Source organism: Phascolarctos cinereus, unplaced genomic scaffold (genome assembly GCF_003287225.1).
Source record: "Phascolarctos cinereus isolate Bilbo 61053 unplaced genomic scaffold, phaCin_HiC Scaffold_5;HRSCAF=322, whole genome shotgun sequence".
In the NCBI taxonomy this organism is placed as follows: Eukaryota; Metazoa; Chordata; class Mammalia; order Diprotodontia; family Phascolarctidae; genus Phascolarctos; species Phascolarctos cinereus.
The window spans coordinates 387,307,236-387,322,732 of record NW_027555958.1 but is presented as its reverse complement, the minus strand read 5'-3'; the positions used below and the strand labels follow the sequence as shown (position 1 = coordinate 387,322,732).

At 34.8% G+C, this 15,497-nt stretch overlaps 1 protein-coding gene and 1 pseudogene across 2 annotated transcripts in view; one reads left to right on the top strand and one right to left on the bottom strand.

The window, feature by feature from the left end:
• The window catches only part of LOC110197677 (complement factor H-like), a 122,816-nt gene that overhangs the window by 53,674 nt on the left and 53,645 nt on the right, over positions 1–15,497 (top strand). For both annotated transcript variants that reach the window (XM_020971717.2, XM_020971718.2), the window contains one exon: positions 15,316–15,492. In XM_020971717.2, the coding sequence (XP_020827376.1) occupies positions 15,316–15,492 (177 nt within the window). The remainder of the gene's footprint in view (positions 1–15,315; positions 15,493–15,497) is intronic.
• Positions 5,212–7,136, bottom strand: LOC110197679 (autophagy-related protein 13-like; annotated as a pseudogene).

The window sequence follows — 15,497 nt, the reverse complement described above, 5'->3', positions numbered from 1 at the left end:
ACAAAGGACAAACAATCACATTGCTGTATCACTTTTATAGTTCTTTGGGCATAATTCCTAATTTCTCCCTAGAATGATCAGTTCACAACTCCACCAATAGTACATTAGTGTCCCAATTAACCACATCTTCTCTAACATTTAGAATTTTCTATTTCTGTCACATTAAGCAATCTGATAGGTGTGAAGTGGTACCTCAGAGTTGTTTTAATTTGAGTTTCTGTAATCATTAGTGACTTAAAGCATTTTCTCAAAGGATTATAGATAGCTTTGATTTCTTGAACTGAAAACTGCCTGTTTATATCCTTCAACTATTTGTCAATTGGGAAATGACTTGTATTCTTATAAATTTCAATCAGGTCTGTATGTATTTAAGAAATGAGGCTTTGCTCAATGATACTTGCAGAAATTTTTTTCCCAGTTTTCTGCTTTCCTTCTAATTTTGGTTACTTTGGTTTTATTTCTGCAAAATCTTTTCAATAATTTTTATAATAAAAATTATCCATTTTACATTTTGTAATGTTTTCTTTATCTTGTTTGCTCCTAAATATTTCCTTATCCAAAGATCTGACAGGTAAACTATTCCATGCTCTCCTAATTTGCTTATGTTATCACCCTTTAAACTAGGTACTCATTTTGACCTTATTTGGTATATGTGGTATGTGTTGGTCGATACCTAGTTTCTACCATATTGTTTTCCAGTTTTCTCAGCTGTTTTTGTCAAATAGTGAGTTCTCAAGCAGAAGCTGGGTCTTTGGGTTTATAAAACACTAAATTACTATGGTTGTTTACTACCTTGTTTTGTATACATAATCTATTCTAGTGATCAACCACTCTATTACTTAGCCACTATCAGATTGTTTTGAAGATTACTTTATAATAAAGTTTGAAATCTGGTACTGCTTCCTTCACATTTTTTTCATTGATCCTTTGACACTTGACCTTTTGTTCTTCCAGGTAAAGTTTGTTTTTTCTAACTCTATAAAAAAGTTTCTTGGTAGTATGATTAGTATGCCATTCAATAAATAGAGTAATTTAAGTAGAATTTTCGTTTTTGTTATTTTGGTTCACTTTATCCATGAGCAATTAACATTTTTCCAGTTGTTTAGATCTGACTCTATTTGTGTGAAAAGTGTTTTGTAACTGTGTTCATATAGTTCCTGGGTTTGTATTACATGTAGATACCCAAGTTTTTTATAGTCTACAACGATTTAAAATAGAATTTCTCTTTCTATTTCTTGCTGCTGGCCATTGTTGATAATATATAGAAATGCTGATGACTTACATGTGTTTATTTTATATCCTTCAACTTTGCTAAAATTCTTAATTTCAATTAGTTTTTTAGTTGATTCTCCAGGATTCTCTATACCATCACGTCATCTGCAAAAAGTGACATTTTTTTCCCTCATTGCCTGTTCTAATTACTTAAATACATTCTTCTTTTCTTACTGCTATAGCTGACTTTTTTTTTTTTGCTTTTTGGTGAGGCAGTTGGGGTTAAGTGACTTGCCCAGGGTCACACAGGTAGTAAGTGTCAAGTGTCTGAGACCAGATTTGAATCTGGTCCTCCTGACTCCAACGCCAGAGCTCTATCCACTGTGCCACTTGGCTGCCCTTATAGCTAACATTTCTAGTTCAATTTTGAATAATAGTGGTAATAATGGGCATCGTTGTTTTATTTCTTATCTTATTGGAAAAGATTGTAGCTTATCCTCATTACAGATAATGCTTGTTGATTGTTTTAGATAGATTTTACTTATCATTTTTAGTAAAGTTCCATGCCTCTAATGTTCTAATAGGAAAGAGTGTTGTATTTTGTCAAAGACATTTTCTGCATCAATTGAGATAATCAAATTATTTTTGTTGGTTTTGTTGTTAATATGGTCTATGCTGAAAGTTTTCTAATATTGAACAAGCTCTGCATTCCTGGTATAAATCCACCTGGTCATGTGTATGATCTTTGTCACATGTTGCCGTGATCTCCTTGCTAGCATTTTATTTAAAATTTTTGCATTAATATTCATTAGGGAAATCTGTCTATAGATTTTTATTTCTTTCACTCTTCCTGGATTAGATATGAGCACCATATTTGTATCATAAAAGGAATTTGTATTCTTTAACTGTTTTTCCAGATAATTGGGTGTTAATTGATCTTTAAATGTTTGATAGAATTTGCTTGTGTATCCATCTGACTCTGACCCTGTGTTTTTTTTTCTTAGAAAATTCACTGGTGGTGTGTTCAATTTCTTTTTCTAAGATAGGGTTATTTAAGTATCCTATTTCCTCTTTTGTTAATCTTAGCAATTTATATTTTTGTAATATTCATCCATTTTGCTTAAATTGTTAGATTTATTGGCATATAATAGGGTAAAACAGCTCCTAATAATTGTTTTAATTTTCTTTTCATTTGCTGGTGAATTTAGTAGTAATTTGGTTTTCTTCTTTCTCTTTTTAAAACCAAATTAACAAAGTTTTATTATTATCTTCTATTGTATTTTTTTTCCATAAAACCAGCTCCATATTTATTTATTACTTCAATGGTTTTCTCTCTCCTCTGATTTTCAGGATTTCCAATCTGATGTTTAGTTGGGAATTTTTCATTTGTTCTTTTTCCAGTTTTTTTAGTTATACACCCATTTCATCGATCTGTTCTTTCTCTATTTTATTGACACAAGCATTTAGACATATAAAACTTCCCCTAGGTACTACTTTGTTTTCATCCCAAATTTTGGTATGTTGTCATTGTTTTGGTCTTCTTTACTGAAATTTTTGATTGTTTCTATGATTTGTTCTTTAACCCACTTGAGGATTAGATTATTTAGTTTCCAATTAATTTTTAATCTTTTTACTGCCCTTTATTAAATGTAATTTTTATTGCATTGTAATCTGAAAAGTACATATTCTAGCATTTCTGCTTTCCTTCAATTGATGAGGTTTTTATGCCTAATACGTGGTCAATGTTTGATTTTCTGGAGTTCTATTATATCCAACTTTTCAAAAATTCTATTTACCTCCTTAACTTATTTCTTGTTTATTTTTTGATTAAATTTTTCTAGTTTTGAGAAGTGAAAGTTAAGTCCCACTAGTATACTTTTACTTTCTATTTTCTTCTGTGACTCATTTAACTTCTTTTAAAAATTTAGATGCTATACCATTTTTTGCATATGTTTAGTATTGATATTTCTTCATTTTCTATGGTACCTTTTAGCAAGATATTATTTCCCACATTATCTCTTATATTAGGCCTATTTTTGCTTTTGCTTTGTTTGAGATCATGATGGCTACATTTGCTTTTTTAAATTTCAGCTGAAGTATAATAGATTCTGCTCTCACCTTTACTCTGTGTGTATCTCTGTGCTTCAATTGTGTTATATTTTAGAATTCTGGTTTTTAATCTGTTCTGCTACCTGCTTCTTTTTCATGGGTAAGGTCCTTTACATTTGCAGTTACTGTAACTAAATGTGTATTTTCCTCCATCCTATTTTCCCTTGTTTGTCCTTTTCTTTCTTTTACCTTTCACCCTGTGCCTCCTCAAAAGTGTTTTACTTCTGACCACCACCTCCCCCAATCTGCCCTCTCTTCTATCAGTCTCCTCATTTTCTTATTCCTGTCTTCTTTTACTTCTCTATAGAGTAAGATAGATTTCTATATCCAGCTGAGTTTGTATTATTCTTTCTTTCAGTCTATGCCGATGAGAGTAAGATTTAAGCACTGTCTGCCACCCCTCCTATCTTACACTCCATTGTAACAGCTCTTTCACTTCTCTTTCATGTGAGATAATTTGCCCCATGCAATTTCTTCCTTTCCACTACTCCCTGTGGTATTATTTTTGATATTATAAATATATTAGCTATCAGCCTATTTGCATAAACAAAACACCCCTCCCTTTTTAATTTAATGTATTTGAAATTATCCATTTCACACCTCGCTCTGTTCTCTAGCTCTTGTTTATTCATAAATTATTCACCTATCCACAAGTCTGATAAGTAATATGTTCCATGTTCTTTAAATTTTCTTGTAATATCTCTCTTTGTGTCTTGGTCATGTATCCATTTTGGCCTTATCTTGGTGAATAGTATAGGATATTGGTCTATACCCAATTTTTGGCATACTGCTTTCCTGTTCTCCCCAAATTTTTTTTACCAAATAATTAATTCTTATCTCAAAAATCTTAGAGATTTGTTTATGATATATAGGAATGTTGATGATTTATATTGATTTACTTTATATCCTGCTACTTTGCTAAAATTATTAATTGTTTTAACAAATGTTTTAGTTGTATATTTGGGATTTTCCAAGTATATCATCATATTGTCTGCAAAAAAAGGATAATTTTATTACCTCATTCCCTATTCTGATTCGATTTCTTTTTCTCCTTTTATTGTTACTGCTAGGATTTCCAATACAATATTGAATTATATTGGTCACAGTAGGCATTCTTGTTTCCTACCTTATCTTTTTTTTTTTAGTAATCTGATTTCTTTTAAAGCAATAAATATTTGTTTGATGTTTATCTATAAGCAGAGAGCAGCAACAATAGCAAGAGAGGAAGGGAAAAGAAAGAGGAGAATCTTGTTCTATAACTCCCAATGACACAACCCTAACAAAATAAGATGCTGAGTTTCTATTTACAATCATGGGTCAGGAGTGGGGGACAGGTAACCTGATGAGTCATCAGGGCAGTCCAATGCAACCTTGCATAGTGTCATGAAAGCATCTATACTACATGAGAACCAGACTGCATTGGGCCAGAAAAGTTAGTCTGTGGACAACCAGTCAGACTTTCCAGAGCAGAGAGTAGCCAGAAACACATAGGTCTTTTCTCTAGTGGGCAGAGTACTGAGATATGGGAAAGTAAAATGCTCCATCCTTGCAGGCCTCTACACTGTGTGTGGTATTTCTGGACTGAACTTTCCTCTCTCCTTTATTGTTCCTGGGTCATGGGGTTGGGTAGGACAGTCATACCTGATGTTCTCAGTCCTAGATAGAGCCCCAATACACAGGGGAGAGACTGCTCAGTTCAAAGAGGGTGGAAGGTCCATAATTCTTCAGGCCAAACTGGATGGTGATGTTCAACTGGCTGAGCAGGAGGGACTGAGATCAGCTGCTCTGCTCTAGATGGGAGTGGGACAGCTCCCTTTTTCACCAGCTGTGTTTATTCCTGACCCTTTCAGTAGGTTTTGGCCCAGAACTCAAATGATGCAAGGACTGGGTCCTCTTCAGTGCTGGCACCTGGGTTTGATTGGGAAGAACCAAAAGGCAGGAATGGGGGAGCCCCTTCCCTCTGCCTTCCACCCCCTGGCCTGGATTGAAGCTGAATAAATAACAGATGAGAGAGAGGGAGAAGAGAGATAGGTGGAGTGGTCTCTGTCCTCAGGGGTGTCCAAGAAAGGGGCTGCTGCTGCTGCTGCTGCTGGGGTGTGGAGAGGACTTTACTGTAGAGTATCCCCAATGGCAGCAAACTCTTTGATGTTCTCATACACAGACACCCCTACTGGGAGCAAATCCAGGTCTTCCACCATGAACTGAGCCCCAGTGTTGATGGAGAGAATGCTCAGCTGAGGGGGATTCTGAAACTCCTGGTAGAAGGTCCCTATGTCCATGGGCAGAATGTCATTTTTTGAGAAGACTGGTTTAAGTCAACCATGATAAAGTCATCTTGTGTGTTTCTGCTGCTGCTGCCACCACTGGACCCATCAGAGTCTTGAAGAGGAGATTCAGTGTCTGGGGAGACAGGCAGATTCACCATCGGATCATTATCCTCTAGCTCAAAGTTCTTGGGATCAAACATAGCAAAGGGGATATCCAAATTGGTCATAGTTACCTGATCCATTGAATTGCTTGTTTGTTGTTTTATTTTTTCATTGAATTGTTGACAAGCACTCCCACTTTCCAAACCAAGACGGCCTCCAGGACACCATGGAGGGAGCTCTGGCCTTCACTGCTGTTGGATAGTTTAAGTGTCTTCACTGCTGGAAGAAATGACTATGAAATGGGCACCATCGGAAGGAGTACTGGCTGCCATCTTCTCATGGTCAGCCTGAGTGCCATGAGCAGGATGGCTGGGAGCAAGAGGCATCCCACCTTCCTTCCCTGGAACTATTAACTGAGATGGAGGGGAGGTTGGGAAAGAGGTGGTGCAGACTTCCTGAGAGTCCACAGATGGATATGCTCCTCCAGCATCCTCACTAGCCGTCCTGTAGTTGCAGGGGTGCATGGGCAAGGAGATGGGGTATGGATGGCACAAAATGATCCATGAGATTCCCCACAATAGGAGGGGTCCTCTCAAACTGCCTGGTAGACATGAAGGCCAAGTTAAATCTGTAGTTACAGGACAGAGTGATGGAGTCCACTGTGATGCCTACTGTGCCAACTCCAACTGTCTGGCAACCTCCTAAGCCATTCAACTGCACTTCTCCAAAGTATATCCTGTAGAGTATGACAGATTCAGGGCCCTGTTTCCTAGAGAATTGATAGACTGGTGTCACTCTAGTGATGGTAAGCAGAGACTTCAATAGTACTGGCAGCCTATTGTACACAGTGTAGGAAGCTTTAATTTCTTTGTTGCATTTTTCATTCATTTCAAGATACCTAATTTCTAGTTCCGTGGAATCTCCCTCCAAAATCTTGAGTGAGATTTCCACACACATCGACCTCTCCACAGTGGGCAGCTGCTCTTCCAGTGCTTTCTTGGCCTCATGTGTGACCTTTGGGATATCCTTGATGGCCAAGTTGAACCAGTCAGATGCTGTTGGGGAAGATAGTGAGCAAGTACAAATCTTCCAAGACATGCCTGGACTATCACTTGCACCATCTTCAGGGCAAAAGATTTGATAAACTTGTCCAGGTTCTTACTGTCCTGGGAACAGATCAGCGTCCATTGCATACACAGTCTGTGTTGCTTGGGTCTCCCATTGCTTCCACATCTAGGCTTCTCATGTGCTGCTGCAACTCCGACTCCAGCCTCGCAGCCTCCCAGCTACGGGCCCCACCATCGCTGTTGTTTGTTTTCATCTGTTCCTACCTGATCTTACTGGGAAGTCTTCTAGCTTATCCCCGTTACAAATAATGCTTACTGATGGTTTTAGGTAAATGCTTTTTGTAAATTTAGGGCATCATCCATTTGCACCAATACCTTCAAGTGTTTTTTTCTTAACAGAAATGAGTGTTATACTTTATCAAAAGCTTTTCCAATATTTATTGATATAATAATATGGTTTTTAATCTTTTATTATTGTCATAATTAATAATGTTTTAAAACGTCCTTATGTTAAACCATCCCTGAATTCCTGGTAAAAATCCCACTAGGTCATAAGGTATAATCTTTGTAATATATTGTTGTAATCTTTTAGCTAGTGTTTTATTTAAAATTTTTGCATCCATATTTATTGATGAAATTAGTCTACAATTTTCTGTCTCTGTTTTTACTCTTCATAGTTTAGGTATCAGTATCCCAATTGTTTCATAAAAGGAGTTTGGTAGGATCCCTACTTTGCCTATTATTCCAAATAATTCATTTAATATTGGAATTAATCTTTTAATGTTTGATAGAATTCACTTGTAAATCTGTCTGATCCTGGTGCCTTTTTCTTAGGAAGCTAATTTATGGCCTGTTCAATTTCTTTTTCCAAAATAGGTCTATTTAGATATTCTATTTAATCTTCTGCTATTTCAGGCAACTTATATTTTTAAATAATCTTTCATTTCACTTCAATTGTTAAATTTATTGAAATACAATTGGGCAAAATTACTCCTTATAACTGCTTTAATTTCATCTTTGTTAGTGGTATACTCACCCTTTTCATTTTTAACACTAGTCATTTAATTTTCTTTTTTAAATCAAATTAACCAATGGTTTATCTATTTCATTATTTTTTACATAAAACCAGCTCATAGTTTTATCTATTAATTCAATGTTTTTTATACTCAATTTTATTTATACTACCTTTAATTCTGGGAATATCCAATTTAGTGCTTAACTAGAGATTTTTATTTAGTTATTTTTCTGGTGTTTTTAATTGCATACCCAATTCATTAGTCTGCTCTTTATTTTATTGATGTAAGCATTTAGAGATATAAATTTTCCCATACATTTGGATATGTTGCTTCATTGTTGTCATTCTCTTTAATGAAATTATTGGTTCTTCCTTTTTTTTGTAAATTAAAAAATTATTTTAAACTTAAATACAAAACAAGAAAAGAAAAAAAACATTGCCATATACACAGCAGAACATGAAAGGATTCAATATAAAACAATACATTTCCATTTCAAGGAAACCTATATAATAAATACTACACATTGTTTTCAAAGCTCCCCAGCTTTTCTTTGCTTCCTTGTAGGTTTTCTTTTGTTCTCTGCTGTGCACTTTTTACTTTATTCCCCTCCCCATCCTAACAAAGGCTACAATTAAGTGTGACTGTATATAGTGTGTGTATATATGTTATACACACACACACACACACACACACATATACATATATATATAAATACATATGCATATACATAGATATCTATAAACATACACATAAATACTCATATACCCTCATACACATATAAGTAAGAGCATACTATGCTTATTTCCACTTGTCATCTGTTTTTCTGCAGGTGGATAGCATCTTCCTTCATAAGTTCATGTCTTTCCATGTTTTTCTAAATTAACTGACTCATCATTAACTGCATCACAGCAATATTTCCACCCAATCACATCCTATTTGAGAGACTGTCAATGAAAGTTTTTTTCCCCCAACTTTCTGCATTCCTTTTATCCTTGGCTACATAGATTTTATTTATAAAGAAAATTTTAATTTAAAATAATGTAAATTATCCTTGTTATACTTCAATAATGCTCTCACCTAATAATAGAGTTTAAGGTCTGATATTGCTTAATCTACTTCCTCTATATCTTTTTTTACCTGGTTTCTTTGAAGTTCCTGAACTTTTAATTTTCCAAATGAACCTTGTTATTATTTTTTCTAACTCAATAAGATAATGTTTTAATTAATTTAATTGGGATAACATTGAATAAATAAATTAGATAAAATTGTCTTTTTTTTTTAAAAAAAACTATGTTGGTTTTATCTAGCCATAAAAAATAAATATTATTTAATTATTTAGATCTGACTATATTTGAATAAAAAATGTTTTAGGTTTGTTTTCAAATAATTCCTGTGTCTGTTTTGGCAGGTTTCAATCAGTTATTTTATGCTGTCTAATTATTTTAGATGGTCTAAAACCATATTGAATAATATTGCTGACACATAGGGTAGTTTCCCTATTTTTCTCTTTTGATTAAACCTATTGTAATGTTAACTTTGTCTAAGATCATAATTACTATCCCTGCCTTTTTATATAATAAATTCTACTCCTGCCCTTTATTTTTATCTTTGTGTGTATTTCTCATTTGTATGGTGTTTCCTGAAAGCAACATATTGTTGAATTCAGATTTTTAAACTAGTATCTATTTTCATTTTATGGGTAAATTCATCCTATTCACATTCTAAGCTATAATTACTTGTGTGTTTTCCTCCCTGTTTTTCCTCACTATCCTTCTCACCCTATTTACCCTATGCCTCTTCACTTCTCTGTTTTACTTCTACCTGCTACCTTGCCTTCCTATTCCTTAACCCACTCAACCCTCCAAGAGTCCCTCCCTTATCTTCTTCCCCATCCTATCCCCTTGCCCTCTTATTTCTTTCCAAATGTAGACTTTTATACCCTTGTGTATATGCATGTGCATATATATATATATATGTATATATATATACATGTATATGTATATATATATATATATATATATATATATATATGTTGTTACCTTTTTAACCCATTTTTGATGACAATAAGGTTCCAGCACTACTCACCCTCCTGCCTTCTAGCTTCTTCTGTATCAATTTTTCCTTTTTTGCCTTCATATGAGATAATTACTCCTTTTTATCTCTCCCTGCAATTTTATTTGCTTTAGAATAATCCCATCATACTCAGATTATCCCAAGTCTTTCTTTCAAACTGCACAAATAATGATGACAGTTATAAGAATGCTGATAATATTTTAGTTATAAAAAGTGAACAATTTCTCATTATTGAGTCCCTAATAATTGGTCTTTTAATGTTTACCATACATTTCTCCTGCATGTTATATGTTGAATTTTCCCTTAAGTACTGCTATTTTGTCACAAAACCCTGAAAGTCTTTCAGTTTGTTAAATGTCCTTTTTTTTTTCGTTCAGGATTATACTTAACTTTACTGGGTATGTTATCCTTGGTCATAGCTCTAGTTCTTTTGCTCTATGGAATATAGTATTTCAAGACCTATGGTTCTTCAACATAGTAGCTGCTGGGTTTGAGTAATCCTTATTATAACTCCAAGACATTTAAGTTTTGGGTTTTTTTTTGTTGTTGTTGCTGTACCTTCCAATATTTTCTCCTTAACCAGGGAGGTTTGAAAGTTGGTTGTATAACTTTTTGTGTGACTTTTCCTCCTGGACTCTCTTTCAGGTGGTGATTGGTGGACATTTTCTATTTCTCCTTTGCCTTTTAGTTATAGAACTTCAGAGTAATTTTCCTTGATGATTTCTTATAATATTGTACCAAGGTTCATTTTTTTATTGTAATTTTCAGGTAGTCTGACTATTCCTATACTATTTCTTCTTGACATGTACTCTAGATCAGTTGCTTTTCTGATGAAATATTTTACTTTCTATTCTATTTTTTCATTCTTTTAATTTTGTTTTATTATTTCTTGGTGTCTTAGAATGTCATATTTATTGTTTCTATGATTTGTTGTTTAACCAACCCATTCTTTAAGATTAGATTGTTTAATCTCCAATGGATTTTCAATCTATGTTTCCATTATTAAATATAATTTTTACTGCGTTGCTATTTGACAAAGATATGCTTAAGATTTCTGCTTTAAGCTATAAAATTTTGTCTTAATATGTAGTCAATATTTGGTAAGGTATCATGAACCATTGAGAAAAGGTATATTCCTTTCTATTTCCATTCAATTCTCTCTGGATACCTATTTTATTTTTCTTATCTAAAATTATATTCACTCCCCTAACTTCTTTCTTACTTATTTTTGTGAAATTTGTTAAATTTATTTATTTATTCTAGAGGTGAAGATTAAAATTTCCCACTATTATAGAACTATTATCTATCTCCACTTGTAATTCATTTAACTTTTCTTTTAAAAATTTAGATGCTATAGTATTTGGTGACTATTGAGTCAGTATTGATATTGCTTCATTGTCTGTGATACCTTTAATCAAAATGTAGTTATCCTGTTTATCTCATTTAATTAAATTTATTTTAACCTTAACCTTGCTATCATTATTTCTACCCTTGCCTTTCTTGCATCAGATAAAACATAATAAATTTGAATCCAACTGCGAGAGCCAAGATGGTGGAGTAAGATGTAAGTCGCTCTTACCCTCCCTTATTAACCTCTATAAGCCTAGAAAATATTGCCCCAGGAAAAACAGTGGAACATGTGAACCAGAAGAAAGACTGGGTGCAGCAGTCCTATAGCCCAAGTAGCTTGAGGAATTAAGGTAGCCTGGGGGTAGGGGAGCTGTGCAGAACAGGAGGTATCCCAACAAGCTAGCAGAAAGCCCCACCTCAGCATACCAGGAGGAGATCCCAAAACCTAGATGGTGGAGCACGCAAACACCAACACCAGGACTCTCAAGTGCCTCAGTGAGGGTAGGGGAACTGGTGAAAACAAGCTCAGAAAGTACCAAGTGCCTCAGCATTCTACAGCAACCTGGTCTCCCAAGACCTCAGCAAAACTCTGGGAAGTGCTCCAAGGGGCCCCAGGCAGATAAACATCCTGCAACATCCATCTTAAAGGAGCTGAAGAAAGTGAAAGGAAGGAAAGGCCCAGGTGAGCAGGCAACCTCCAGGGCCAGGCTACCCAATCCTACCTCTAGAGTTCCAGTGTTGCTGATTCCAGCACACAAAGCCAGTGATGAGTCCCTGGGCTCCCAACACAAGAAGCCTGGGTCAGTGCCCCCTGCTCCCAAGCAGGAGAGCTCAATCTCTTTAAAGGCCAGGAAATAAGCAAACACCGTGAGCAAAAAGAAATGTATGATAGATTCTTATTATGGGGACAGTGAAGATCAAGGCAGAAATTCTGAAGAGGACAACATTGTCAACAAACCCACATCTGGAACCTCAAAAGGGAACTGATCTGAAGCCCAAAAAGCCTTCCTGGAGGAGCTTAGGAAGGATTTTAAAAGTCAAGTGAGAGAGGTAGAAGAAAAATTGGGTAAAGAAATGAGAGGTATGCAAGAGAGAGTCAATAGCTTGGAAAAGGAAGGACAAAAATTAACTGTAGAAAACAAGCCTTTAAAAAATACAATTGGCCAACTGGGAAAAAAAAAAACCAAGTCCCTAAAAAATACAATTGGCCAAATGGGGTAGGAGGTACAAAATCTAATAGAAGGAAACAATTTGTTTAAAAAAATAGAATTAGGCAAATGGAAGCTAATGACTCTATGAGAGAGCAAGAATCAGTCAAACAGAAACAAAAGAATGAAAAAATAGATGAAAATGTAAAATACCTCATTGGTGAAACAATTGACCTGGAAATTTGATCTGGGAGAGACAATTTGAAAATTATTGGTCTACCTGAAAATCACAATGAAAAAAAGAGCCTGGACAATATCTTTCAGGAAACCATCAAGGAAAACTGCCCTGAGGTCCTAGAACCAGAGGGTAAAATAGCAATAGAAAAAAATCCACTGGTCACCTCCTGAAAGAGATCCCAAATTAAAAATTGGATTGAAAGGAATATAGTAGCCAAATTCCAAAATCACCAGGTCAAAGATAAAATACAGCAAGCAGCCAGAAAGAAACAATTTAAATATCATGGAACCACAGTCAGGATTACACAGGACCTTGCAGCTTCTACATTAAATTCTACTCCAACCTTCCATTTTAACTCTCTGCATTTCTTTCATTCCTAAATATATTTCTTGTAAAGAACATATTGTTGGATTCTTATTTTTAATCCATTCTGCTATCCATTTCTGCTTGATGGGTGAGTTCAGCCCATTCACAATCAAAGTTGTAATTACTAATTGTTAGTTTCCCTCCATCATGTTTTTACTCACTATTGTCCTTCTCAGACTCTCTTTTTATCCTATCCCTATTACCTTGTCCTCTCCTCTTTCCTCTCTATTCTTTATTCTGCCTATCCCTCTAAGAGTCCCTCCTTTATCCTCTCCCTCAACCCTCCTAAATCTTAATCTATATACCCTTCTAAAAGTCCCCTCTTTATCCTGTCCCCGATCCTCTTCTTTCTTTATAAGTTTACATCATTTTTATACCCTTTTAGATATATGATTTGTTCTCTTTAACCGAGATCCCATAAGAATAAGGTCCTAAACAACCAGTCCTCCAGCCCACCTGATTCCTCTGTATCTTCCTTTCACAGCCCATTTTAATGAGATGATATCTCCTTTTTGACCCTTTCCTACTTAATTTTGTTTTAGAATTATCCTATCATACACAACTCAGTGCCAACCTTTCCTTCAAAATGTCCTAGGAATAATGAGTCTTAAAAGTACTAACATTTTCATATATAAGAAGTAAACAGTTTAACTTCAATGAGTCCCTTATAATCAGTCTTTCACAGTTATTATTACTGTGTCTTTCTCTACATCCTATTTTTCCTTCTGTTGATGCTTTTCTCTATCCTTTTTCCCTTTCCCTCCTTACAAGTGCTTTGCTTTTGACCACTACGTCCCTCAATCTGCCCTCCCTTTTATCAACTCCCTTCATTTTCCCCCCCTTTCTTCTACTACTTCTGCCCTTTCTCCCGCCCTCCCTTCTATCTACCCCATCCCTTTTCTTTTTCCTTTTTCCTCCTACTTCCTTATAGGGTAAGATAGATTTTTATAACCAACTTAATATGTATGTTATTCCCTCTTTGAACGAAATCCAATGAGAGTAAGTTTCAAACAATGCTTACCTCCTATCGTTTTTCCTCTATTGTAATAGGTCTTTATGGCTCTTCACGTGATGTAATTTTACCTGTTCTGCCTCCCCCCTTCCTCTTCTCCCAGTACAAACCTTTTTTTCACCCCTTAATTATTTTTTTTACCATCACATCAAAGTCAACTTGTAACTGCCCTAATAAAGATACAGTTCTTAAGAGTTACAAGTATCACTAGGTCTGTATCCCAAAGAGATCATAAAAAAGGGAAAAAAGTACCCATATGTACAAAAATATTTATAGTAGCTCTTTTTGTGGTGGCAAAGAATTGGAAGTTGAGAGGATGACTGTCAATTGGGGAATGTTTGAACAATTGTGTTACATAAATGTAATAGGATACTGTTGTTCTACAAGAAATGATAAACAGGTGGATTTCAGAAAAACCTAGAAAGACTTACATGAACTGATGCTGAGTGAAATGAGCAGAACGAGAACATTATACACAGTAACAGCAACACTGTCTAATGATCAGTTTTGATCATCTTAGCTCTTCTCAGCAGTGCAATGATCTAACACAACTCCAGGGGATTTATGATGGAAAATATTACTCACTTCCAGAGAAAGAACTATGGAGTATGAAAGCAGATCGAAACTTACTATTTTCTCTTTTTTTTTCCTCATAGTTTTTCCCTTTTCTTCTGATTCTTCTTTCACAACATGACTAACGTGAAAATATGTTGTATAGCCTATATCAGATTTCCTGCTGTCTTGGGGAGAAGGGAGCAGAGAGAGGGAGAACTCAAAATCTTATAAAGATGAATACTGAAAACTAAAAATTAATTAATTAATTAATTAAAAGAATTACAAGTATCATCTTCCCACGTAAGGATGTAAACAATTTAACTTTGTTGAATAACATGCTGGTTTTTTTCTTTCCTATTTACCTTTTTACGCTTCCCTTGAGTCTTTTATTTGAAGATGGAATTCTCTGTTCAGCTCTGATTTTTTTTATCAGGAATGATTGAAAATCCCTTATTTCATTGAATGTCTGTCTTTTACCCTGAAATATTATGCTCAGCTTTGCTGGGTAGTTGGTTCTTGATTGTATCAGAGGACCTGGAATATGATATTCCAGAAGGCAAATAGCTTGGATTACAATGGAATGCCTATCACAACACCTGTACATAATAGTAATTTAATGAATGTTTGGTGACAAATTGATAATTCTTCTTTTACCTTACATTGAGTGAATGTTTAATGAATTTCTTTGTCCATTATAATTTGTCCTCTTTTTCTTACAAATATGGATACCAGCCTTTCTTCTTTTAACATACCATTTCACGTTCTAATTGTGTTTTTTTTTTCATTTTTCTCATCAACAGGAGAGTGTCAGCTTTATTCAATAGAAAATGGTCATTTTTGGCCAACAAAAGGTCATTATAAGGAAGGTGAAGAAATAACAGTTCAATGTAATTATGCCTACAGTCTTCCAAACAATCAAGACAAAATTACCTGCACCAAACAAGGCTGGTCTACTGAAACAAAATGTAAAAGGATCAGTAAG